Source organism: Ochotona princeps, chromosome 2, assembly GCF_030435755.1.
Source record: "Ochotona princeps isolate mOchPri1 chromosome 2, mOchPri1.hap1, whole genome shotgun sequence".
Classification (NCBI taxonomy): Eukaryota; Metazoa; Chordata; class Mammalia; order Lagomorpha; family Ochotonidae; genus Ochotona; species Ochotona princeps.
In genome coordinates, this window is record NC_080833.1 from 16,405,145 (window position 1) to 16,432,763 (window position 27,619).

General features: G+C 53.0%; 1 protein-coding gene across 1 annotated transcript in view; it reads right to left on the reverse strand.

Moving 5' to 3' along the window:
* ASAP3 (ArfGAP with SH3 domain, ankyrin repeat and PH domain 3) overlaps positions 1 to 24,523 on the reverse strand; it is a 49,433-nt gene extending 24,910 nt beyond the window's left edge. Inside the window, exon 1 of the mRNA XM_004592265.2 lies at positions 24,241 to 24,523. Within this exon, the coding sequence (XP_004592322.2) occupies positions 24,241 to 24,369 (129 nt within the window). The 5' untranslated portion in view covers positions 24,370 to 24,523. The remainder of the gene's footprint in view (positions 1 to 24,240) is intronic.
* Positions 24,524 to 27,619: the final 3,096 nt, after the last annotated feature.

Below are 27,619 nucleotides of genomic sequence, written 5' to 3' on the forward strand. Positions count from 1 at the left end.
CTATGCCCCTAGTCAGCAGAAACCAACTACAGAAGATGCGATGAATCTGCACCCTCCAGCAATCATTAAGATTAAGGGCTGGAAGTCCCTGAAAGGGGAATGAAACGGGGCAGGCTCGTATGAAATTTGGCAATGTGGTCAATCCCAAAATAACAAATACCATATGTTCTCTCGAATACAAGGAAATCATCATGCAAAGTGTAATTTCAATAACCCCGTTCCATGCTGGGTTTTTGGTTTTTGTTTGTTTTTTGTGGGTTTTTTTGGCTGCATCCCATGTGTTTTGCTGTTTTTTATTTCAGCTTCTTTTTTTCTTAAAAGATTCATTTATTTTTATTGGAAAGGTATATATACAGAGAGGAAGAGAGACAGAGAGGAATATCTTCCATCGGATGGTTCACTCCCCAAGTGAGCGCAATGGCTGGAGCTGAGCCAATCCGAAGCCAGGAGCAAGGAGCTCTTTCCGGTCTCCCACGCGGGTGCAGGGTCCCAAGGCTTTGGGCTGTCCTCAACTGCTTTCCCAGGCCATAAGCAGGGAGCTGGATGGGAAGCAGGGTCGCTGGGATTAGAACTGGCACCCATATGGGATCCTGGCGCGTGCAAGGTGAGGACTTTAACCATTATGCTATCACACCGGGCCCAATTCAGTTTAATTTCTTCCAAATACTTTCTTTTCTCTTGTCACTGGCACACAGATTACACAGTGGCATCATTTTACCCAAGAGACTTTTGTTTTCTTTTTGTCACCCATGCGTTGGTTACTCAGTGGCACATTTTTTCATGGTGCTGTAATTTTGTTGCTGCTGTTGTTCTAATTCATACCAGTTGCTGACCTTATTTCATGGCTTCTCATTTATGGGAATGTATAGTGATGGAGTAATAGAGACTACCATATCCAGATGTGGGGATACAATACAATATGTATCCCTGCTTCCAGATCAGGGATGACCTCCCAATGAAACTGCTGGAAATGTGTAGACAATGGGATGATGGACTGTCTGACATTGTACCAGCAATGTCGGGGCACACTTAAATAACAGACTGATGCAGTTATGACTCCTTATGAAGGACTATAGTATTGTAGCAACGTGGGGAAAATCTGTCAAGGGGTGGGAGCTTGGCAGGGGAATCCCAGTCTATACAAAATTGTACCACAAAATTCAAAAATTCAAAATAAAATGTAACAACAACAACAGCAACAAAAGCAATTTGGCAATGCGGAGAGACGTTCAGTTTCTTCTTGTAGACAGAGAACAGAAGGCGGAGATATTTTTCTCTCCTATCTCTCCTCTCCTGGACCACTCCATCCTGAACACGACTTGACAGGTCCATGATCGCCTCAGTTTTTGAATAAACTTTATAAAAAAAAATTTTTTATGTGGCCCCTACACCCACATGGGAGATCTGGAAGAAGCACCTGTCTTCTCCCTGGCCCAGCCCTGGCCTGCAGCCACCTGGGGAGTGAACCAATGGATACGAGATCTCTGTCTCTGACTCTCCCTCTCGATGTAACTTTTTTTTCTCCCTTAAAAAAAGGAGATATGTGTTTATTTTTATTGAAAAGTCAGATTTATGGGCCCGGCGCAATAGCCTAGTGGCTAAAGTCCTCGCCTTGAACGCTCCGGGATCCCATATGGGCGCCGGTTCTAATCCCGGCAGCTCCACTTCCCATCCAGCTCCCTGCTTGTGGCCTGGGAAAGCAGTTGAGGACAGCCCAAGGATTTGGGACCCTGCACCCGCGTGGGAGACCCGGAAGAGGTTCCTGGCTCCTGGCTTCGGATCAGCACAGCACTGGCTTTTCTTTTCTTTTCTTTTTTTCTAAGTACCTGTTTTCCTTTCTTTTTTTAATATTTATATATTTATTTTTATTACAAAGTCAGATAAACAGAGAGGAGGAGAGACAGATAGATGATGATTCACTCCTCAAGTGAGCACAACAGCCAGTGCTGTGCCGATCTGGAGCCAGGAGCCAGGAACTTCTTCCAGGTCTCCCACACGGGTGCAGGCTCCCAAGGCTTTGGGCCATCTTTGACTGTTTTCCCAGGCCACAAGCAGGGAGCTAAGTGAGCGTGGAGCAGCTGGGACATGAACTGGTGCCCATATAGGATCCTGGCACTTACAAGGCGAAGATTAGTCAGGCCCATAAATAAATCTTAAAAACAACAAAAAACAAACTTATAAAACTCTTAGAAAAAAGCAGCAGCAAAGATCATTGTAGGGGCTGGCGCAGTGGCCCAGGGGGAGCGGGGGTGCAGCGAGTGCTCCTCTGCAGCAGAATCCTTGGAGACAAACTGGTAGTGACGGATGTTCTGGATGTTCAGTTTATTTGAGAGAAGTCACAACTTATATACGGTAGGAAAAGGGGCAGGCAGAAGGGCGGTCCCAACAGTACTGCCACCCGACAACAACACTGTGACTGGCTAACAGGTATGTCTATCTCTCTGGACCCTCCAATGAAGTTAAAGGTCAGGAAGCACAGGAAGCTGTGTCTCAGGGCAAACTCCATACATGCGGAAAAGCAGGATGAACGGACATTTGACTTCCTAGAGTTGTTTACAAAGGAAGTTCTAGCACAGTTCCTTAAACAGGCAGAGAAGAGGTGCTGGGGTGCAGCCCATCACTCTTGCTGCATGCCCAGGGAACAGGCCATGTTGGGGTCTCAGCAGGCAGAGATCCGGCGGCCATCTTCCACACAGCTGTGGCCAGTGTGGTCATTTGGAGTGAACCAACTGTGTAGCTCTCTTTCTTTGTCTTGCCTTAGCTCTATATATTGTCTTTCAAACAAAAACAAACTTTTCAAATAATAAAATAAATTTTAAAAGGAATGGAAAGGTAACTTCTTATACTCTTCGCTATGGCTAGGATAAGTTTATGATGTCTGGAGCTCTGGGAACCTTCTTGATCCTTGAGGTAGCAACCACTTCCTGTGAAGGGTGAAGGCAACAATGGAAAATATATCTCTGGGGGTTCAGGGACCCACCCAGACTACTGTCCTATGGACTTCTCTTATGGAAAGAGAAATAAATGTTTGACTTGTTAGTGCAGGTCCTGCACTACCAGCTATTTTATCACTTGAGGCTGAACCCCACTCTGGTCCTTGTGCTGGCCAAGTCACCCCAGTAACCGCTGGCCTGCTCTTTGTGCTGGACTCTGGCCATGAGGCCCGGTGGACTGGGGAGGGGGTGAGGACATAGTTCCCACCAGGTTGGCCGCCTGCCCCTGGGTACACCGCTCAGGGCTCCTGCCCTGTGCATGACACTGAATGGCTTAGGGGGAAGATCAGCCATGAATTAGACACATGAATCAGGAACGCTCTTCACTGCCACAGGTCACAGTCATGCATTCAGTAACTTCACAATGCCTGCCATGTGTTCACACCCTGCGTAGGAGAGACATGAGCTCAAGCAGGCATTGGGCCTAGCACTGAGTCGTGACTTGGGATGTCAGGGACGGAGTTGCATCTCTGCTTCTTATTCCGGCTGCCCGCCAATGTGCACCCTGGGAAGCAGCTCTGGGAGCCGAGCCCCTGCCTCCACGTGGAATACTTGCAGTGAGTTCCTGGCCCTTGGCTTTGGCCCAGTGGCCTAGACCCAGCTGTTGCAACCATTTGGGGAGCGAACCAGCAGGTGAGTGTTCTCTGCCTTTGAGAGGGAATATCTCAGCTCTAAGGGACAGGCAGGCCAGGTGGACACTGTGGTGTGATAAGGGCGGTGGCAGAAGGTGGGGACTCTGGACTCTGGCCAGGACACAGGTAGAAAAGGGGGTGGGGTGGGGCTTGGCACTGTCAGAGAGAGGAGGCTCACTCGGGGAGGAAGGGGCAGGGAGAAGAAAGCAGTTAGTACTTTCATTAACTCATTCAAGAAGCAACTCTTCGTGCCTGTCTCAGCTAGGCATTGGGGATGTGAAGGACCTAGGCCCCTTCCTTCAAGATGCTTAGAGACCCCTGAACAAGAGGTGCCTGGGGGAATGGGGACACGGAAAGGGGCCAATCCAGACCACCCCTTCTCAAGACAAGACCTGGGGAATAAACGCCCCCAGGATGCCCATCCTGCCCATAGCCCGCGGGGGCGGGGAGGGAAGGGATTCAGGGGAGGGAGCTGGTCTCCCATTTCCCATAATGAGGAGCTGAGACTCCACCTCTGGCCTTGCCCTCTCCCCCGAGGCCACGAGCCCAGCGGATTCTCTCTATCTTCTCTGCTGTTTTGAAATGAATCAAAACCAAAATCACATGGGGAGGGCTGTGTGTGGAGTCCCAGTCTCTGATTCTCTCTGGTCGCAAGGCTCACACGTGAGTTAACAGCCAACAGCCTCGGTGGGCAGCGGGCAAAGGTGGGTAAGACACGGGCTCTCTTTAGGCAGCTCATTCTGGTGGGCCCTGCACAGGCCTGAACGCCAGCTGCTGGCCCTGCCCAAGATCCCCGGACCCAACACACACACACACTCATCACCATCATCATCATCATCATGCTTTGGCTCTCTAGTTCATGCTTTCTGCAGGCACAAGACCACAGATGGCAGCACCAGGCCACACCAAGCCGCCCTGCCGGCGAGGGCCGTCTGCATGCCCCCCTCCTGCGTCAGGATCCATCAATGGGACCCATTCTTCATGCTTGTGGTTTCTTAGAGTCAGCTGTGGTTACCATGGTAACTCAGCCAAGGGGCCATTGCCGTTAGAGCTCAGGCCTTAGGAGCTGCGGATTAAGATTCACTGTTAGACTTTCGCTCCTTTGGACGGGTACACCATGGGGCCTGGGCACCACTTCTGTGGCATCCTGCAACCATGACAGCCATCATTAATCAATCACAGGACGCTCTGTGAGTTTGATCCAATCAGGAAGCCTCTCTGCCAATTCACCCAGCGCTGATTCAGCAAATGAAAGTCGTTTTTTTTGTTTTTTTTGTTTTTTTTTTTTATCTTTGCACCACGACGCTGGCCCTTCAGGGAATGTTGCCCCCCCCCAAAAATGATAAAGGGAACCCAACATCACTTAACAGACTTACACAGACTGCAAAACATGGGCTCCTATGAGTCTCCTGCCCCAGGTTTTGCTGCAAATAAGCATACAGTAAGAAAAGCACGCAAACCTAAAAATGCCAACAGACAAAACAAAAGCTCTAAACACACTCGGGGCTTAGGACTTCAAAGACAAAGGTCAGGCAGCTTGGCATCTACCAAAGGGGACTCCCGTGCTCCCCAGAGCACCGTCGCTTTTGTTCACAGCTGGCTGGTGAGTTGGAAAGCTCTGAGATGGAAAGGAAGCTGCCTGAGTTCACACAGCCAGAAGGGTCCCTGGGGCGCAGACTGTGGGGCTCCCCCTCCCTCCTTCAGTCCCACTATGCAGACAGACCCCAACAGGCCCCAGAATGACTCCCAGGGACCCCTGATGCCACCCTTAGGAGTACCAAGCACCTAGCACCAAGTACCAAGCAAAGTGCCTCACACGATAGTTCGACCACATTCCCAATAGGATGCAGCTTATCCTTAGAAGTATTCCCAAATCCATGCTAGCATCTTTGAAATCATGTATTTATCTGAAAGCCACAGAGAGATTTCTTATCCTCTGGTTCACTCCCTAAATAACTGCAGTAGCTAGTAGGCGGAGCCTGGAACTCAACTAGAGTGCCCTGTGTCGATGGCAGAGACCAACACGTGAAAGCCATCTCTTGCTGCCTCCCAGAATGTACCTGAGCTGCCAGCCAGTGTCTGGAAAAAGCTGGAACTTGACCTCAGGCACTCAGAGGTGAAACGCACAGGTCTGAGCCACATCTTAACCCCACAGCAGGTTCTTGTCCTTCCTGTGTCTCTCAATTGATGCTGACACTATGACATTAAAAAGGAGATTTGGTCCCGGTGCGGTAGCCAGCGGCTAAAGTCCTCGCCTTGTACGTGCTAGGATCCCATACGGATGCCGGTTCTAATCCCGGTTGGCACTGCTTCCCATCCAGCTCCCTGCTTGTGGCCTGGGAAAGCAGTCGAGGACGACCCAAAGCCTTGGGACCCTGCACCCGTGTGGGAGACCCGGAAGAGGTTCCTGGCTTCTGGCTTCAGATTGGCTCAGCTCCAGCCGTTGCGGCCGCTTGGGGAGTGAATCAACAGACGGAGGGTCTTCCTCTTTGTCTCTCCTCCTCTCTGTTATCTGACTTTCCAATAAAAATAAATATTTTTTTGAAAAAGAGGACTCTTAAATAAATAAATAAATAAATCTACAGTAGGCTAATTCTTAAGTTAATAAGTTTGTATAGACCATAAAAGAAGGTCTAAACAGCCCAGCGATCCTTAACAGAAGAAAAGGTTCCCCAGCCCCAATTTAGGGGTTACCACTGATGGTTCCATGGAAGGTAAACAAAAGAAGTCCTTACTAATTCCAAATACACACTGAATCACCTAAAAATGAGAAGACATAATTGAGATTTGCTTCAAAACGAGTCAGGGATGGGGCTGGCACAGTGGTGTAGTGGGCTAACCCTCCACCCGCAGCACTGGCATCCCATTTGGGTGTGGGCTCGTGACCCAGATGCTCCACTTCTGAATCCAGCTCTCTGTTTGTGACCCAGGAAAGCTGTAGGCATGGCTCAAGTCCTTGGGTCGCTTCACCCTGTGGGAGACCCAGATGAAGCATCAGGCTCCTGGCTTCAGACCAGCCCAGCTCTGTGGAGTGAACCAGCAGATGGAAGATTCCCTCTCTGTCTTTCCCTCTCTATATCTGTGACTTTCAAGTAAAAATTAATAAATCTTTGAAAATAATAATATATATGAAGGGGGAAAAAAAGAAAGAAAAACAAGGCAGGGACGTAGACAGGGATGCAGAGTGGGCAGGACTGGGCGGGGAATCAGCAGGGCTCACCGTTCTGTTGTGCTTCTGTGATTATCCCAAATTCCACACAATAAGAGAAAAACTGGGGGCTGGCAAAACAAAAAAGCAAGCTTGCCAAAATAGCAGGTAGCTGTGTGCTTGAAAACCTCTACGATGCAAATTAATAAAAGACAAAGATTATTCCACTGGGGGAAGCTGGGGGATCCTTTCCTGAACTTCTGGACGCTGGTCCTTGTTACCTTCCTACTGCACTGAGCTGGCTTCTTCTCAGTGAATGAGCAAGAAACTGGAGTCTGGGAGGAGCTGGCCCAAGAGAGATCTGAAGGCCTGGGCCTGGGGTCAAGGGCAAGGAGCAGGTGCGGCGACCTTCTAGGGGGAGGCAGGAAGGGGCAAAGGCAGTACGGCCAAGTTGACCTGCCACCAATCAGCACAGCCAAACTTCAGGGGACATGGGCGGGGGGACACAGGGGAGTGAGGAGACCAGGTTCTAGGCCTGGCTCCAGCCACCCAACCAACCAGCAGCCCCACAGCCCCACGAGACCTCTCTGGGTGGTGGCAGGGAAGGCAAAGGGTGTGACTGGGGAGTGTTGGCTAGCATCCTCTCTGGGCGCAACCTCAGCTCAGTCCCTATGGCCACCTGAACAGAGACCTCAAGTCTGTAGCCTTGCCCCTCTCCTGTGCCATGGGAGGCACAGAAAGAACCCAGTGAATCTCACACCGCACACATGCTGAGGGTCTAACCTACTGAGCCCTGTGCAGGCATGGAACCACACCCAAGTGGCTCCCAGCCCAGTGTGGGAGACGACACGGTTGAGGAGGTGCTTGCTTAGGGTGGGGCAAGCTTCGCAAAACCTGGGTAAGCGGGCAACTTAGAGGAACACAAGTGACTTTCCTCCCCAGGCTTGAAAACAAGGGACAGGGGCTGGCATTTGGTTTAGTGACTTAAGACACGCACATCCCACACCAGAAAGTGTCCAGGATTCTAGTCCCAGCTTCCCACCAAAGAGGACCCTGGGAGGCAGCAGTGGCTCAAGTGGTTGGGTTCCTATCCACCCACATGGAGACTTGGACTGAATTCCTGGTGTCCAGCTCCAGCCCTCGCCACTGTGTGCAGGTGGGGAATGAACCAGAGGTTCCCCAGTTCTGCCCCTTTCTGTGTCTGTCAAATAAAAACAAAGTAGGAGACACAGGTAGGGCAAGGCAGGAAAAGGGCAGACCACTCCAGAGGGCAGAGGGATCCCTGCCATGTCCCAGGACAGGAGCCTGAGCTCATGCAGGGAACACTCTGCAGCAAGGCAGGGCCCGTAGGGATGTGGCCAGCAGGATGACCCAGGGCTAAGCAGAGCCCCAGACAACCAGCTGAGGGAATGAGGGAGGGTGGCCAGCTGTGTCCACGCCCTTCCCATGAGCCAGATTTACTCTAGTGCTTGACCCATTGTGTGCTATTTCACGGACCCTTTCAAAACTCACAGCATTTGCGTGTTCACATGGATGTGGGGACTCCTCACTCAGCCCTGGGGAGGTGGGCTCCAGGGGCTGTGCTCTGAACTCCAAAGTCATGCCCTAGTGTTTCTTTTTTTTTTTTAAAAAAAGATTTATTCATTTTATTACAGCCAGATATACACAGAGGAGGAGAGACAGAGAGGAAGATCTTCCGTCCGATGATTCACTCCCCAAGTGAGCCGCAACGGGCCGGTGCTGCGCCGATCCGAAGCCGAAACCTGGAACCTCTTCCGGGTCTCCCACGCGGGTGCAGTGTCCCAATGCATTGGGTCGTCCTCAACTGCTCTCCCAGGCCACAAGCAGGGAGCTGGATGGGAAGTGGAGCTGCTGGGATTAGAACCGGCGCCCATATGGGATCCCGGGGCTTTCAAGGCGAGGACTTGAGCCACTAGGCCACGCTGCCGGGCCCCCTAGTGTTTCTTAAAGAGATTTATTGGACTTATTTACTTGAAAGGCGGGGGTGGGAAGGAGAAAAAGGAAGAGATCTTTCACCTGCTGGTTCATTTCTCAAGTGGCTGAAGCCAGGAGTCAGGAATTCCACTGGGGTCTCTCACATAACAGGCAGGGTTCCCCATCCCCATATACGGGTCTTTTCAGGTACACTGGCAGCGATCTGGCTTAGAAGCAGAGCAGCTGGGACTTTAACTGGTGGTGTGATATAAAATGCTGGTAGCAGGCAGTATTTTTACCCACTGCACCACAAGGTCAGCTCCGAGCTCTGGATGTCATCCTGTTACAGGGTGTGGGCTCTCCTCAAGGAGGTATGACCTGATAAATTCTCAGGGTTCAAAGTTCACCTCCAAAGAGGGCTGCTGGTGGGGATGTACATGAGGGCAGCTGCTATGGAAAACAGCATGAAGATGTCTAAAAACCAGAAGTAGGTCTGCCACATGACCCAGCAGCCCCACTACCGGGACTGGATCAAAGCGACACCGGCTCCACCATGTTCACAGCAGCACTGCTCACAGATACGGACCCACCAGACCAGGAGCAGGAAAAGGTGGCACCGCTACACTACGGAATACGGTTCAAACCTAAAGCAGTGTGCAATCCTATCAGTTGCAGCAAAACAGACAGAACGGGAGGATATCATGTCGAGCGAAATCAGCCAAACACAGACAAATCCATGTTCTCCCTCACACACGGGAACTAAACTAAAGGAAGAAATAAACTCAATTCTCACACAGAATGGTGATTATTAGAACCAAGGATAAGTCAGGGGGTAGAGGGTGTTTATATGTTTAAAAAAATTAGGGGAGGGTGCTGGCATTGTGGCACAGTGCGTTAAGCCACTACTGTGATACTAGAAGCCCCTACTGGAGAATGGGCCCTGAGTCCCAGTTGCTCCGCTTCTGATCCAGCTCCCTGCTAATGCGCCTGGGAAAAGCAGAAGATGGCCCATGGACTTGGATCCCTGCCAATCTTGGGAGAGACATGAATGAGTGGGTACCGGCTTTGGCCTGGACTAACGCTGGCTGTTGTGTCTATTTGAGGAGTGAACCAGTGGATGAAAGATCTCTTTGTCACTCTGCTTTTCAAATAAATAATTTGAAAAAATGTAGGGGAAACTGGGTGTGGTTCATTAATCACAATGAAAACGTACTTATCTAAGATGTAGCGGGAAGCTGCTGTGGGGTATATGGGAATTCTGTTCTGTACCACTTTTTCTTTACATAAACTTCAAACTTACAGGACTAGAATTGTGACACAGTGAGTAAAGCCACCACCTACAATGCTACTCTCCTACCTGGGTGCTGGTTTGAGTTCTGACTTTTCCAATTCCCATCCAACTCCCTGCTAAAGGCCTGGGAAAACAATGAAAGATGGTCCAAGTACTTGAGCTCCTGCCATCCATGTGAGAGACCCAGAGGAAGGTCTTGGCTCCTGGCTTTGGCTTGGCCCAGCACTGGCCAGCCATCTGAGGAATGAACTAGAAGATGGAAGATACCGCGCGCTCCACTCTCTCTCTTTGACTTTGAATTAAACAAACTAATCTCCCTCTGGCAGGACAAGGTGCTCAGGAGCAGGTCGCCCAACAGGAAGAACTCTGCTTCCAAGCTCCCAGAATGAGCCTGTGACCAGCGTGACTTCAGCACTGCTCTGTTTACCAAGCACTCGCCTGTGGGCAAGTGCTTTGTGACTTTGCCTGCTGCTCCCAGCACAACCGAGGTAGTTATTACCCCTCCATTTTACAGCCAAGGCAATCCAGGCTGCTGGAGATCACAGAGGAGGCTTCAGGAAGTATGCAGCCATCGCCTCCATGCCACGGACCACTAATCCACAGAGGGATCCCACTGCTCCAAGCCAGTCATTTCTATACAGGTCACTCCAGGTAGACACAGGCCACCCTCTTCCTCCTGTGGATGCCAGGTGTCATCAGAGGCTGTGCAGACACCACCCGAGGCTTGGCCCTCCCACGCCCTGGCACAGGGGTGGGAGCCCAGGAACCCCCTGTCTGCACAGGGAGAGCCAGGGAAGGGGGCTGTGGAAGGGCTGAGTTTCAGGTCTGTCTATGGCACAAGCTACCTGCCGGCCTCAGAGCCAGCTCCTTCTCCGTTCCATGCCTCAGTGCAGGCCAACGGACATCGGCTCCAACATCAGCTCCAAGGTCTGGAGCTCAGAGCAGGGGCTCTGTCTCCTACAAGGCTGCTACAACCTCAGCCACCCCTAGGAGGGACACATCTCCAAAGCAGTTCTCATCCGGCTCCACCCCACCACAACCCTGCCAGGCCCGGCTAGGGCAGCCAGCAGTGTCAGAGGAGGCCAGGGCTCCCCTGCCCTCCCCTCTGGTTCCCCATGCAAAGCTGTGCCCTGGCTGTGCCTACCCCACAGCCCACAAGGCCTGGGAGCCAGGACCCTGGGCCAAGTCCCTGGCTCTGCCCTAGCCCCTCGGCAGGGGTGGAGCGGAGGACTCTACCCAGTCTCCTTCGCTCCCCAAGCCTCTGACTCCAGCTCTGGAAAGAAAGGGCTAGGCATGCACAGGGCACGCTCCTGCCAGCTCTGACATTTATTAGTTCAGGATCCCAGAGCCTCTCGCTTTTCTCCTTCCTGTGCCCCCTGCTCGGGCCTCTGCAGACAGCTCCCTAGCCCGGGCACCTGTCCAGCATTGCCGGCTCGGCCTCCCTGGCTCCCCTTGCAGGGCGGTGGAGAGGGGCTGCAGAAAGGGAACAGCTGTACCCTCCACAAATGCTGAGGTCTCTGCAAACCCCAAGTTTCCTGGCAGGGGTTTTTCTCTGGAGACTGATCAGCAGGGATGAGCTAAGAGACCAGGAACTTCACTGAACGGACATGTAAGATTCCCACCCAATCCCCAGCCCCACCCCCTGGATTCCACTCAGTCCTGGGAGCCAGCTCGGCCGGCCCTCCCTCCCGGACAGCACTCCCAACCCTCTAGGCCCCCTCTTCAGCCAGGACCGACCCCTCCAGAGCACCCTCCACTTTTGAGTTTGTTGTACAGCACTAAGCCCTTCAACACAGGCCCTGGGAGCGCCTGGCAGTGCCCTAATCACACCCAGCTGCTTCTGCCCGCCGGGCCCTTGCTCACAATGCAACTGCCTGGTCTCCGCAGCGAGCCCCTCACCTGCCCTGACTAAGTTTGCAGGTCAGCCCTTCCCACCACAACAGAACTGACCCAGTTGCTCTTAGGCTTCCCATGCCTACTACAGACAGGGCACCGTGGCTCTCCTGCACTGCAGGCAACTGACCTTGATGGGGCTGAACATTCTAGAAGGGCAGGGATTGACTCATTTGCTTTTGTGTCTGCCAGATTCAGCACACAGCTGGGCATGCGGGGTCAACAAATGTACAATGAATGAATGATGACGTGAATGAATGCATATGAACAAGACCCCATGGGAACGCAGGACCTCTGCTTTCATGTCACACCAGCTTAGGTGTCCAAATTCTGATGCTAGTGCGCTCACTGTGTGACCTGGAGCAAAAAGCTTAGCTTCTCTGAGCCAAATGGGATAACAACACCCATCTGCCGGGACTGAAGTCAGCTATGGAAGCAGCCAGCCCAGTGGGTGGCATGTGGGAGGGCTCCACCACAGCCCCTACTGCCCAGCAGATAGCTCCTCTGTGTCCCCAGCTGCGCAGCCAGGGGAAGCATCAAGATGACAAAAGACCAATCAGTCGATTGATCAATCAGGATGTCATGGTCTCACTTCAGACCTGCTATGTCAGAGGCCCTGGGCAGGAGGAGCCAGGCTTCACCAGCTGAGCGAACAGTGAGGCTTGGCTCCGTGACTAGCTGCCAAGTCCAACACCAGGCCCTACCCTTCACCACTAGCAGAACTGCCAGGTGTAGCAAAAAAAAAAAAAAGTATAGGACTTGCAGCTTTGTTTGCATGTCAATGAGTATTTGTCATTGTTGAGGATAAGAATGTCCCAGGCATTACCTGGGCAGCCTGGACGTTAGCTGGCAGCTTTCCAGGCTATGTCACCTCCCTATGCCTTATCTGTCTCTTACCTGGGGATTACAGCAGTTAATATGTGGGAAACGCTTGCAACACAGATTGGCGTATTTGCTGGCGTATTTATGTGTTTGTTTTCAACCCCAGCATTTCGATGCAGGATGCAGGTGCCCCGATTGGCATCTTAGCCACTAGGCCAAATGCCCAAACAACACAAGTGGATGTTGAAAATGGGATGTTAGGGCCCAGCATGGTGGCCTAGCCGCTAAAGTCCTCACCTTGAACGCGCCTAGGATCCCATATGGGCGCCGTTTCTAATCCCAGCAGCTCCAGTTCCCTTCCAGCTCCCTGCTTATGGCCTGGGAAAGCAGTCGAGGACGGCCCAATGCATTGGGACCCTGCATCCATGTGGGAGACCTGGAAAAAGTTCCTGGCTCCTGGCTTCGAATCGGCACAGCATTGGCCATTGCGGTCACTTGGGGATTGAATCATTGGATGGAAGATCTTCCTCTCTGTCTCTCCTCCTCTCTGTATATCTGACTTTGCAATAAAATAATAAATAAATAAATCTTTAAAAACAGCAAGAATCTAGGCAGGAAAGGCCACATACAGTAGAATTACATTTGCAAGAATAGGTGAACGCAAGGAGATAGTGGCCCCGACCCGGGAAGGGGAAGAAGGACTGGGGAGTAACCAGGAATCAATGCAGTTCAGAGTTATTTTTCTGGGGGTGACAGATATGTTCCAGAATTAAATAGTGGTGATGACTCCACAACAGTGTGAATGCACTAAAGGCTGTAAAGCTCCAGGAGTATTTACATGGTTTAAGAGCCTGGTGCAATAGCCTAGTGGCTAAATCCTCCCCTTGCACGTACTAAGATCCTATATGGGCGCTGGTAGTGTTCCAGCTGCTCCACCTTCTACCCAGATCCTTGCTTGTAGCCTTGGAAAGCAGTAGAGGACAGCCCAAAGTCTTGGGACCCTGCACTCATGTGGGAGACTCCTGGCTTCGAACTGGCCCACCTCCAGCTGTTGCAGCCACTTGGGGAGTGAACCATTGGACGGAAGATCTTCCTCTCTGTCTCTCCTCCTCTCTGTATATCTGACTTTGCAATAAAAAAAAATAAATATTTGAAAAAATAAAAAATAAGTAAATCTTTTAAAAAAGCAGACAGCTTAAGCAGTGAGTGGACACCTTCGGGGAGGCTCTCAGCAAACGCCTGTTGGAGAAACAGGATGAGATGGAACAAAGCCCCAAAGCAGCTCCACCCCTTGCTCCCCGAGATCTCCACAACGCACAGGGTTTCTCTTCTTGCCTGGATGGCAGACGACACATGCACACAAATTGTTGTTGGTTGCAGTAATCAGTCTCTTTTATGTGGTTCCAGATCTCTACCCTACATGCAGGTATGTGCCGGAGTCCAGCTCCAGCCGAGAGTTCGGAGCTCGGGAAGGGTGCGTGAGATAGGCGTAGAAAGAAGAAGAGAGAAAGAAAAGAGAGACGGACCACTAGGATTCCTTGATGATTGTGGACATTGCAAGAAAGCTGTCCGCTTTATTTATACAGAAGCAGTACAAAGTTTTCTTTTAGGGGCATTTTGACATAGTTTCAGGGGGGCACAATTTACAGCTTCTTGAGAAATGATTGAGGAAGGATCCCACATTCCTTGCTTATCTTGGTTTGCCAGTCTTCATCCGCTCTCCTCAGGTCTGGGCTCTAACCTTGGCGCCACCTGTGACAACCAGGCCCCTACCTTGAATTATGTATGGGTTAGTAAATCCGGGGTCTTGGTGTATGGGGATTACGGGCCATTGGCACTAAAGGCCATTAGGTCAGCAAGCTCACACAGTTTGTTATCTGAACAAGTAAAGCAAGAGTTATAACGGCGGAAAGAATTGTAATTAGCAATGAGCCAAGTTTACTCCATTTAAGTTTCAATTCTGCAATTGACAAGTGAGTGTTTCCAAAGACAATTCTACAAATTGTTTCACCTCAAGACAGGGCATTATCCATTCCAACGTTGCAGCCAAAAATTTATCAGTAGGCAACACATCGTATTCAGTAATACACTCTTACTACAATTCTTATTCTACAACTTATCCATTACTTAATGGGAGAAATACATCAAAAGAGAAAAAACAAAGATCTAAGACAAAAGGTTCCAAACATTAAGTTCCTCTACAACTGCAGGTTCTACAATCTCGTAAGTGATTAAACAATAATCAAAAGTATATCTTTGTGATGTTAGTGAAATCAGCTTATATTTCCTCTAGTTAGAAATTATGAAAGCAGCTGAAGCAACTACAGTTTCTATGTTCTAAAGAGTTGCAAGGACAGGCTAACCCTTAAGGTCACAGTAACTATATTTTTTGCTTTAGCAGGATAGCCTTTAGGGTCCCAGTAACACGATAGCCTTTAGGGTCACAGTAACAAAATAACTTTTAGGGTCCCAGTAACAAGATAGCTTTTAGGGTCCCAGTAGCTATATTTTTTGTCATGGCAGTTTTAACCCATACTCCCATCATTTCCATTAGTTTGTAAAATTCTTATCAAGCCATTTCCCAGAAAGCATGCTAAATGTCCGGGCCAGATTTTATGGCAATGGGTAGGTACACAATAAGGTGTCTGGAAACAGCATGGGCTTGATTGTACTCCTGTGTGCAGTTAAAGGCCCACTCACCAAGACATTATCAGTAACATTAACTCTCAAGCTGATATTATTTGCCAAAGCCATCTCACAGGGGCAAACAATGCCTCAATAGATTACAGGATTCTTAGTGGGGTGCTTGAGTGTCCATGCAAAAGGGTGGTGAGACTGCATCAAGGTGGTCAGAGAGAAATCCGCCGGGCCCTGCCAAACAGCTGGAAGCTCCCTGGGCCCTGCCATGCAGGGAGCTGTTCTCTTCACACCTTTGTGTCATTCACACCTACTGCATGGACCCTGGCAGGTATGCTCAGGCTTTTAATCAAAAGGAATTTTGCACCTGTTACATGCCCAGTTCCACGTTACATGCTGTCTATGCGACTCCCTCGGAATAAACCAACAAGATAGTTATCTTCACTCTCAACTGACAGATGAGGAAACTGAGATCCAGAAAGCCTAAGTCATTTGCTGAGATCACACGGCCAGGAGGAATTCAAACCCAGACTTGTCTGACCCAAAGTCACATCCCTTCAGATTGAGGGCTGCAGATCATCTTGTGGAATGCACACTTCTTGCCCTAGCCAGCTGGGGGCCTTGCCTAGTGCCTTGTGCCCAGCAGGTATGCCATAAACACGGGTGAACTGATTACTAGCCAGCCAGCGACACACAACAGCTCACCACAACAGTTTTCACCTGACTGCTTGTCCGGGTTCAGAGCACTTGGAACTGTTCCCTCCCCTGGGACCCGCCCCTGGGAGATTCTGACTCAGGAGCTCTGGGTGAGGGCTGAGGTCCTTCAAAGCTTGGTCAAGGTCTAAAGTTAGAGTACCTTCGGCAGTTGCACTCAGCTTGGCCGAGCAAACACTCAGAGGCGCCTGCAGTGACCCTAGGGCAGGGCTGCAGCATCACACTGCCCCAGGGCTCTCTATCTTAGAGCCAGAGGCTTCAGCTGCCTGGGGCCAAGCCCTGGGCCCAGCCTAGGGCCTCCTACAGCATCAGGGGATTACACTCCCATGTATGGATCTCAAAACCTTCTGAGCCAAAGAAACTTAACCTTTAATTCCATTTTCAACAAACTCTTGGAAACACCTTCAGGAAGGTAAGGATTGTCCTTGTGCTGGACCCTCATGGTTGCCATGGTCACCTCCATGACAGGCAGCAGATCTCAGGCAAGGAAATGAGCCCAGGAGTATGAGCCATGTGGAGCAGTGGAGGGAACCAGGAGGGCGATGGGGGCCCACTATGACGCTGGGAGGCTCAGGCTGTGTGTGACTCACAGCAGAGGCTACACAGCCAGGCCCACTCTTCAAACCCACCTAGCTCCTGGCCTCCCAATCACAACAGCCCAAGTCAGCTTCCCCTGCTTGCAATGCGACCCCTGAGATCCATCCACAAAATCACCTCCTCCAGGAAGGACACTGGGGACAAATTTGAATCACACTCTGGCCAGGCCAACAAATCTCAGGTGTGCACCCAGCCCTGCACACCCCAGACTCAGCCAGCCACTGGCCTTCTTCACATGACCCCTCAGACGTCACGAGACCCGGGGGAGGTACACAGGAAACTCCTGCCCTTGCCCCCTGCCCCGCTCCTATTCCTCTTGCAGACTTCCCCTCTCAGTGCAGATACGTTGGCCACCACAAATTGAAAAACCATTCCTGACCATTCCCAACAGGCACTCCATCAACAAACCATGACATCACTACTTACAATCTGCCCACTTCTCTCCTCCGCCAATCACCACCCCATTCACACCACCATCACTTTTTCCCTGGACACCAGCAGCAGCCTCCTGGGGTCTTCTCCTGGCCCCTCCCACTCAGCTCAAAATGGGTCAAGCTGTTGCAAAGCCCAAAGTCACTGTCATGCTCCACAAGTTTCCATTTGAGCTGGCTCCAGTCGACCCTGCCCAGCTCTCCTGGGGTCGCTTTCCTGTGTGCCAGGAGGCCTGTGCTCCTTGGCCTCTTTTCAATGTCACCCATCCTGAACACTAGGCTTCCCGCTGCCCCCAGGGCCTTTGCCTAAGCCGCTGGCTCCTTCTGGACTATCGCCACACCACAAAGGCTCCTTTTCAGCATTCTTCATTTACTGATGTATCATGCAACCACTACTTACTGAACACCTGCTTTGATTCAATGGTACATGCTAGAACTACAACCCTGAGACTTGCTGATATTCTCAAAGAAGTCAAAATCGATTCATTGAGAAATTACAATTTGATAAAATAATTATACAAAGAAATATAAAATGGAGCCACAATATGTTTTGTCAGGCAAAAGGGGCAGTGCTGATGGGGTGGGGGGAGCTGAGCCAGAGCAGAAGTCAAGAGATGGGGTCCAGTGTGATGCCTCAATTGGCTAATCTTCAAGTGCCAGCATTCCATAGAGGCACCAGTTCATGTCCTGGCTGCTCCATTTCCCATCCAGCTCCCTCCCTGTGGCCTGGGAAAGCAGTGGAGGAAGGCTCAGGGCCTTGGGACCCTGTACCACATGAGAGACCCAAAAGAGACTCCTGGTTTTGGATTGGCTCGGCTCTGGGTATTGCAGCCATGTGGGGAGTGAGCCACTGAATGGAAGATCTTTCTCTGTGTCTGCAAACTGGCCTTTCCAATAAAAGTAAATGAATCTTAAGGGGGAAAAAAAGCCAACAGACCAATCAAGGGGGCCATGGATATGGACCTGGGGAGACCTGGTAGGGACCTGGACATGGATGGGGGTGGAGGGAAGTAGGCATATCACAGGGATGGTGAGAAGGCCAAAGCACTGGCCCCTGGACAAGAAGGACGCCCACAGACGTGGGAGGCTTCCGGTTTATATTCCGGGACAGAGGGGCCCCTGGCGGGCCAGCCTGAGGCACAGTCCTGGCTGGGGTTTAGGTGAGCAGGACAGGAAAGCCTGGGCTGGGGCCACAGCCGCGTGAGTCACCTGAAGCCGGGAGGTGCCTGAGGCCAGGGGTAGGGACACCAGCTGGGGAGGAAGGCAGGCAGGCAGGCCACAGGAGCTCTCGTCTTTGGAGAAGCCCCACAGGTGGGGTCTGCTGGGGTCTTCCCTGAGGCCTGGCAACGAGCAGTCCCTGAGTGCTGTGTCGGCTGCTACACCCTCAGCAGCACCAGCCTCACCTTTTTCTTAGACCACGTGATGAGGTGCAATGATCCCCACTGCCCAGCACCTAACTAGCATCCAAGGCCCCGCAAGGTACCCCATCAGCATTCCAGGCCAGTTTCCAGGTCTCCCAGCAACCCCTCTGTAACTGATCACTCTGCCAAAAGACTCCCTAGGCCCTGACCTTGTAATCTGCTGTGACCTGCCCGGGGTCTTCCCCACAGACTGAGCCTTCCACGGAATGTTCGCCTGCACCCAACAGTGTGTGTAGCAAGGAAGCGATCAGACAGGGCAAGCCCAGGACCATCCTGGACCGGGCCAATGAGCATTTGTTATGGGCACTTCTGGGAGGACTTCCAGGCGTTGGCCGGCTCCTCGGAGTTGAGCCCCACACCACGTGGAAGGCTCCGTGGTCCTTGCTGCCCTGTCTCGGTCTATCCTCTCATGACCTCTGCTGATGACAGCCAGGGTGGAGGCCAGACTCCTGGGTGCATTCCAGAAGCTGGGCCGGGCCGCCAACCTTTTCCAGGAACCTGAAAGTGGGACACAGCACTGGCTCAGTTACCTTTAGACACGGCATGGGGAGGTCACGGGAGTGTGGGGGCTGAAAAGTGCACTCTGGGGCCTGGGAGATGCTGAGTGCAGAGTGGCAGAGCAGAGAGGACATGCGAAGGGCCAATGACGCCTCTGCCCCAGTCCCTGCTGGCCTCTCCTCTCCCGCCCAGCGCTCTGCACTTCCCGCCAACAAATTCCCCTTCTGCAGAAACAAGCCCGAGAGAATTTATATTTCTGACAAGCTATGTCTGAGAGTCCATCGTGTCTACGTGAAAACAAACACAGACTCATTCCAAAGCATATCGCAAAAATTCACAAGGACATTCAAAATTAGGCATGGCACCTTTTCTAAAGTAAGAGTCAAAAGACTCACAAAAGAGAAGATCATTTTGGGGCCGGTGATGTGGTGTAGCGGGTCAAACCACCGTAACACCAGCGTCCATCCCACATGGGTGCCAGTTTGTGTCCTGATTGTCCCATCTCCCTGTTGATGCACACAAGAAAGCAGTGGTGGAGGGCTCAAGCCTTGGGCCCCTGCACCCATGTGGAAGACCCAGAGGAAACTCCTGGCTCCTGGCTTCATCCCAGCCCAATCCTGGCTACTGCAGCCCAATGGGAAATAAACTATCAGATGGAAAATATTTCTCTCTCTCTGGTCCTTTCTCTGTAATTTGTTCAAATAGATTTTTTTTTTTAAATCACTTTGGGGACTGACCTGGTGCTTCATTGGGTAATCCTCAGCCTACAAATGCTGGCATCCCATGTGGGTGCCGGTTCGTGTCCCTGCTGCTCAACTTCTCATCCAGCTCCTTACTTGTGGCCTAGGAAAGCTGCAGAGGATGGCCCAAAGCTTTGGGGACCCTGCCCTGATGTGGGAGACCAGGAGGAGGAGGCTCCCGGCTCTTGGCTTCAGATCCACCCAGCTCTGGACATTGCGGCCACTTGGAGAGTGAACCAGGGCTGGAGAATCTTTCTCTGTGTTTCTACTCTGTAAATCTGACTTTCCAATACAAATAAAATACATCTTTAAATAAATAACAACAAAAATGTCACTTTGCTAAAGGTAGTATTAAAAGGAAAGATAATCTGTCTCCGGAAGGAGCTGACCGTGAACTGCAAGCTCAGTGGGACCTCCTGAGCCACTCACTCACCCCAACCACCTGTGCCTCACTGGCAGAGGGTATCTATGATGACAGATGCTCAGACGGAAAGGACTTCCATCCAGTGAGAGCCCAGGGATTGTAGGCCTTTGGTGAAACATTTTCCTTTTTTAAAAAAATCTTTTTAGAAAGTGTTTCATTTCTTATCACTTCATTTGAAAGACGCACACAGAGGGAAGATCTCCCATCTGCTGATTCACTCCTCACTGGCCACACAGCCAGGGTTGGGCCAGACCAAGGCTGGGTCTCCCCTGTGGGTGGCTGGGACCCGAGTGCTAGAGCTACCACCTGCTGCCTCCCAGGATGCACGTTAGCAGGGGGCTGGGATTGGAAGTGGAGCCATGACTCAAACCCTGGCCCTCTCATACGGGATGTGTAACAGCATGTCAATCACTGGGCCAAATGCCCACACCACCACCACACTGTCGAAATTAGCAATCATGTCCCTTGTACAGTCAAAACTATACACACACCTTTAAGCCTTTGAAGAGACTGTATGACTGTTTCATCCCAGACCCACTCAGACAGGTGTATTCACTGGCAATTTGAGATATCTGCTTAAGCTCTGATTTAAATATTTATTTTTCTTTAAAAGGCAGATTTACAGAGAGACAAACACACAGAAAGAGGGACAGAAAAGGTCTTCCAACCATTGCTTCATTTCCCAAATGATCGCAAGAGCTGGAGCTGAGTGAGTCTGAAGCCAGGAGCTTCCTCTTAGTCTCCCATGGGAGCAGGGGCCCAAAGGACTTAAACCATCCTCTGCTGCTTTCCCAGACCATTAGAAGGAGCTGGTTCAGAGGCAGAGCAGCCAAGGCACGAACCAGCGCCCATACGCAATGCTGGCACTGTAAACAGAGACTTAAACTGCTGAGCCACAGTGCCAGCCCCTCAGCTATGGTTTAGATGGCTTACTTGGTTCCTGATATGTTCTCATGGGAGTCATCTATTTTCTATTTAGCAGTTTTACCTCCTCCAGGGAGTTCTTCCTGATGGCACCTGAACTCACTGCTCCTCCCTCTCTCTCCTTCTCTCCTTCTGGTTTTTACTTTCCTGTCTCTCCTACATGGCCCCCATCTCCCCAGCCAACCAGCAAGCCAAAGGAGTGTGTTTGTGCCCTCAGACCCTCACACTGGATCACATGGAGAACCAGACGGAGACTGTGTGACACAGAGTAACTTCTCTGAGCCCATTTTCATCCATGTCCCTGTGACGACCAACCAGACGGTGGACGTCAAAGGGTCAGGCCCGAAGAGTGGCCGGTGTAATGATTACCTCAACACTCCCTCCTATGGATCGGGTGTTTCACAATCAAAAACACAGAACCTCAGCAGGCCCCTCAAGAAAGCAGGGAGGGAACATAAGATCTATATTACAGCTGGAGTAATTGAAGTTCCAAGACCCTATGAACGCATTCTAGAAGGGTAGAACAGGAACAGGAGTTGGCTGAGAGTGTGGGTAGCACTGTCAGTCTTTTCACTTCCGGAATGAGAACGCGGATAGATTCGTTTCTTGCTCTCTTTACCATCCGTGTTCCCCTAATAAGCGAGCAGCCCCTAGCTCAGCTTTATTTACAGGGCCCCTTGTCTATGGCCTTCTATCCTTATAACCCGCCCAGCCTGCGTCCCAGCAAGGCTGCAAGAAAAGAACTTAAGGAGCTAGCACCGTGGCATAGTAGCCTAAACCTTCACCTATGGTGCCAACATCCTACACAGGTGCCAGTTCAAGTCCCAGCTGCTATACTTCCCAGCCTGCTCATGGCCTGAGGATGCACTGAGGGCTGACTCAAGTCCTTGGGCTCCTGCACCCAGATGAAACTCCTGCCTCCTGTTGCGGCCATTTGGGGAGTGAATCAGCAGATGGAAAATCTTGCTCTCTCTGTCTCTCTTCTCTCTCTCTTTGTAAATCTGCCTTTCAAACAAGCATAAAAGAAATCTTTAAAAACAGAAAAGGACTCAAGTTCCAGCCAGGACTGCAGGATGGATTTCAGGGTCGGCTGTGGTGGTATGTGTGAAGACACCAGCTGGCATACCCACATCCCCGACCCAGGAGCCCAAGTTCATGTCCTGGCTCCCACTGAATTCCAACTTCCTGTGCAAGGTCACCCTGGAGACCCCAGGACTGGCTCAGGTAGCTGGGACCCATTACCCACATGGGAGACCTGGCTGGAGTTCCTGGCTCCTGGCTTCACCCCAGGTCAGGCAGATCTTCACCGCCAGTCTCTGGACACAGACCCAGCCAGGTGAGCAATCCCTGTTGGATCAACTCCTCACTCTGCTTTGCCAGCAAAAGAATCAATGTTTTAATGAAAAGAATCAGCGGCATTTCGATTCCATTGGAGCTCTGGAGCCTGGGGACGGGTTAGTGACACCCAGAACTGGGGAGGGGACAGCTGCAACATCATACCAGAGGGGACACCCTCTAATCCCGGTATACAAAACGCACCTAAGTCCCCAACAGGAAGCCTGGGGTAGCCCATGTGGAAGGTCACAGTTGCCAATTCTGGGTACCGGGGCGCTGGAGGGAATAGCTGTGTTTGGGAACCATGAGCCTTTCTGTTGCAAGAACAAACCCTCATGTGCACTTAACTCAGAGACTGGAAGGGAAAGGAGGCTGTGCGTTGTCTGGTCTGAACAAAGCTGAGCTAGGGACTAGAGTCTGCTGCAGCCTCCAGCCCAGATCTGGGTGCCCCCTCCCCCAACACAAACTGCTTACACACACAAAGCCAGGCAGGGCCGGGTGCACCAGCACACACAGGTCTGTCTGACCAGACCAGGGTTCAGAGGGCAGACCCTTTTACTGCTCTAACCGACAGCACAGACATGGGGGTGAACCTGGACATGGGGGTCCTCCCATCTGTGCCTGTGACACCAAGAGGGCCCTGGGGATGAGTGTCCCACAGGGAGCCTGCCCACACCTGCCTCCCTGTGGACCTCCACATGGGCACTCAGTGCCCTCCCGAGGCGAGGAGGAGAGACCCAAGGCCTGCCTCTTCAAGAACTCTGTGAGTAACCTGCTGGCCACGATGCCAAGATCATCCGAGATGCACACTTCACACACACACTGCCTCGCCAGGAGAGGTGGACACTCCACAGAGTAGCTGACCTGCTTGATCTAGACCTAAACCCACACGCCGCTCTGCCTCCCGCACGTACTTCTTGCACCTTCACAAAATGAGGCACATGGATTTGGGAATGGAGGCCGGCCTGCCCAGGAGGAGGGGAAAAGCCTGCTCTCCAAGACACAGGCTTGCCTAGTGTCCTGGGAACCCTGTATGGATCCTGAAGTGGGTGTGGGTACCCAGGACACTTGATCAAGGTTTTTGCTCAGGCCCCAAGGACATCCTCTGGGATGGAGCTGCAGAACCACACCGCCCAGGGTTGGCCCAAAGCCACTGTGTCTGGCCTAGAAGGTTCCCTGCAGAAGAGTCAGGGAGAGCCAGGGAGAGGAGGGAACCCGGGACCGGGTGGGGCAGCCTTCAAGGGCGAGAGGAAAGGCCCGGGACGCTATGCTGGGAAAGACAAAGAGGAAAGGGGAGGGGAGGGAAGAAGGCTGAGGAGAGTCTAAACTTTCACGCCGGCAGCCAAGCCAAGGTGAACCCCGGCTCCTGGCGCCTTCCCATGCGCGCTCATTCCACGACGCGGGCCAAGTCTTCCAAGCCGCCGCAAGGGGGAGGGGGCCTCCCTTGCAGCGGGGCGAGGTCAGCCCGCACCGGGGCGGCGGGGCAACGACCGTGATGCGGGGGTGCACACTCGCGGGGCTGCACAGAGCAAACCTGGGAACTGGCAGGCGCTGGGCGAACACACCTGTGACGACGCAGGTCACCGGGCCATGTGGGCTCTGGCCCCTCACCAGAGCGGTCCGTCACCCCGGGGACCTCACGCCCCCCGCCCACGGTCACGGTCTCCTTCCCCCTCCACCCGCGACCCAGAGGACGCGGATCTGTTAAGATGCGTTCGGTTCCCGCAGGTTTCCGGGGCTCACTGAAGCGATGGCAACTCGGGTCCCGCGCCGACCCCGCAGCCCTCCCGCCCCGGCGCCCTCACCTCTTCCCGCGCTAGCGCCGCCCCCCGGCACCGGGGCATCTTGGCGGCGAAGGCGGCGGCCCCGAGCGGGGAGCTGAGGTCCTCGGCGGTGACGGCCAGGAACTCGGCGACGCTGAGCTGCTCGGGCATGGCGGGCGCGGGGCGGGGGCACCGAGGCTGTGGGAGCGGGAAGCGGGGGGCGCTGCGCTGCTCCGCGATGGGACAGCCTCAACGCCCGCCGCGGGCGCCGTCGGGGACTCCGCTCGTCCCGCCCCTGGCCTTCCCCTCGCTCCCCACCTTGTCCCGGCTGCCCCGCCCCGGCCCCGCAGGCCCCGCCCCCAGGACGCCCCACCCCCGGGAGCCCCGCCCCCGGTCCCTGAGGGCCCGCCCCCGGCCTTCCCCTCGCTTCCCACCTTGTGCGGGCTGCCCCGCCCCGGCCCCTGAGGGCCCACCCCCATGACGCCCCGCCCCGCCCCCTAGGGCCCGCCCCAGGACACCCCGCCCCCGGCACTGAGGGCCCGCCCTCCAGGGCGCCCCGCCCCGGCCTCGCCCCGGCCTCGCGCAGTTCCCCCCCAAGCTCCGCCCCCCGCGGCGGTGCCGCCCTCCAGCTTCCCCACCCTCCGGCCCCGTGCCGGTCTCTAAAGCCCCGCCCCCGGCCGCGCGCCCTGCTCCAGGCCCCGCCCCCGCCGTGCGGGGACCCGCCCTTCTACCCCCACCTTCTCTCCCTGCGCCCCCTTCATGGCGACCGGAACCTCGCCAGGCCGCGGTCCGGGGTCGGTCCGGCGCCTCTCCTGAGTGCGCCAGCCTTTTCCTCCCGGGCAGACTGAGACCCGTCGTCGGTGCGCTGGCGTCCTCGGCCTCACTGCCCCGACGTCGCTTCCCGAGCGCCGCCCGGCGTCCGTACCTCGCTCGGCCCCGGGCCCTCGGCTCTGAGGAGCTCTGAGGAGCTCTGGGAGTGTGCGACTCGGACCCTGCAAAGTGGGCACACGCTAGAGGAAGGACCCTCCCCCGGTTGCCCCTCTCCTCTCGGCTCTCCGTCCCCTGGAGAGGATGGCCGGGCACGTAGGGTTAGTTCTCGGGGCAGTGCCCAGCAGCCAGACCTGGGGTCCCGCGTCGCCACCTGCCTGGGTGACACTCCTTCTCCGGTCGTGGCCTCCCGGGGTGACGGAAAGATGAGAGAGGCGGCGCAGAAAAGGAAAAAAAATGCCAAAGCGCTGTACAGCAGAGTATTTCTAGCCGGGGTGGTGGCGGGTAATTTTCCTTTGCACGGACTGAGTATTCCAGGTTTTCTAGAATGGACACGCACTACTTGCGTGGTGGAATTCAGAGTTGGAAACTGCGACCCTCGAACCGCGTCAATCTTGGGGTAGCCCTTGCCTCGGGGTTCCTGCTCCTCCCGCCGCTTTCCACGGTGCACCCACTCCGCATGTGCCTTCAGTGCCAGTTCCCGCCAGACCCTGGGGCGGCTCCCTGGCTCAGGCTTCCTATGCCCACTGCGGTGTTGATGGCTCCCGGCTTCCCGCGGCTCCTGGGACATGGACCCACAGGGCATGGGTGGCCATGAACGTGCTCTGCACAGCACCCACGTGGATTTAACCGGTGCTGGAGGTCAGAGGTCAGGAAGGAGGCTTCCTGGGGCGCCTGCACAAAACCAGAGGGCAGAGCTGCCCGTGGGAGCATTCATTTCTTTCTGCATTTCCTGCATTCTTTGCCAGGGATATCTTCTTCACCTGTCCTGCTCAAGTGTCCTGGTGTCTCCCACCCCGGGGTCACATTCCTCTGAGGACATTCACCTCCAACCCACGTCACCCCAGGCCATCTCTCCCTTCCATAATCCCAAACTTAAAACATTTTTTTTTTAAGATTTATTTTATTTTTATTACAAAGTCAGATATACTGAGAGGAGGAGAGATAGAGAGGAAGTGGAGCTGCCGGGATTAGAACCAGCGGCCATATGGGATCAAGGCGAGGACCTTAGCCACTAGGCCACACCGCCGAGCCCCTTAAAACATTTTTGCTAGATAGGATACAGGATCCAAAGACAAGAACCCAGGTATCATTAGGGCCATTACGGAGTGAGTCCACCACACCTGCCAGGGTCATAAACTCAGCCGGGAGCTTTCTCTGGTGTAAGAGTTGTGAATCCGGACCTGGTGCAGTGGCTGAAGTCCTCGCCTTGAACACGCCAGGATTCCATATGGGTGCCGGTTCTAATCCCCGCAATTCCGCTTCCCACCCAGCTCCCTGCCTGTGGCCTGGGAAAGCAGTTGAGGACGGCCCAAAGCCTTGGGACCCTGCACCTGTGTGGGAGACCTGGAAGACCCTGCCTTCAGATCAGCTCAGCTCTGGCCATTGTGGCCACTTGGGGAGTGAATCATTGGATGGAAAATCTTCCTCTCGGTCTCTCCTCCTCCCTGACTTTCCAACAAAAATAAATCTTTTTTTTTTTTTTAAGGTTTTGAATCCACCTGCCTGGCTGTCCCACAGATACCACAAACTTCTGTGACTGAGCTTGTCACTTTGGCCCCCGCACCTTGCCTGTGCTGGTTCCGTCCCTGGTTCTTCCTTAGTGGACAATACCCTCACGAGTTCTCCATGCCCAGCAGTTCCAGGACAGGACAGGCCACAGCCGAGACCAGCACAGTCCCAGGCCAGGCCACAGCCGAGGTCCACCTCCTGGCTGTTTGGCCCTGCTCACATTCCAGAAGAGAGTACCTGGGGGGGGGAGTCCCAGATCTGTCCTAATGATGTGTCCCTTCCTGCTAATGTGTCCCCTTGGAAACAGAAAGTGATGGCTCAAGTGATTGGTTCCCTGCCACTCACAGAAGAGATGTAAATTGAGTTTCCTCTCAGCTTTCGCTTTGCCCAGTCTCAGACCCAGCCATTAAAGGCATTTAGAGTGAATCAGCATATGGCAGCTCTGGCCTTTCTCTCTCTTGCTTCTCAAATAAAGCATTAAAAATAAAATATAGAGGCTGTGGTTGTGGCATAGCATGTTAAGCCACTATCTGTGACACCAGCAATCCCATATGAGTGCTAGTTCATGTCCTCCTGTATACTCTGCTTCCAAATCCTGGTTCCTGCTAATGTGCCTGGAAAAGCAGCAGAGTCGCTGGGCTCCTGCACCCACGTGGCCAGCTCAGAAGAAGCTCCTGGCTTTGGCCTAGACCAGCTCTGGCCATTGTAACCATTCAGGAAATTAACCCACAGATGGAAGATCTGTGTGTGTGTGTGTGTGTCTGTCTGTCTGTCTCTCTAACTCTGCCTTTCAAATAAAATAAAACCTTAAAAAACTTATACAATAAAAATATCCATCATGAAAAAGGAAAATACTGCCCACTTCCTTTCAGGCGGCCATTTACCTGTCAGTTCCTTGTCTGGCCAGGGGCTGCAGCAGGAC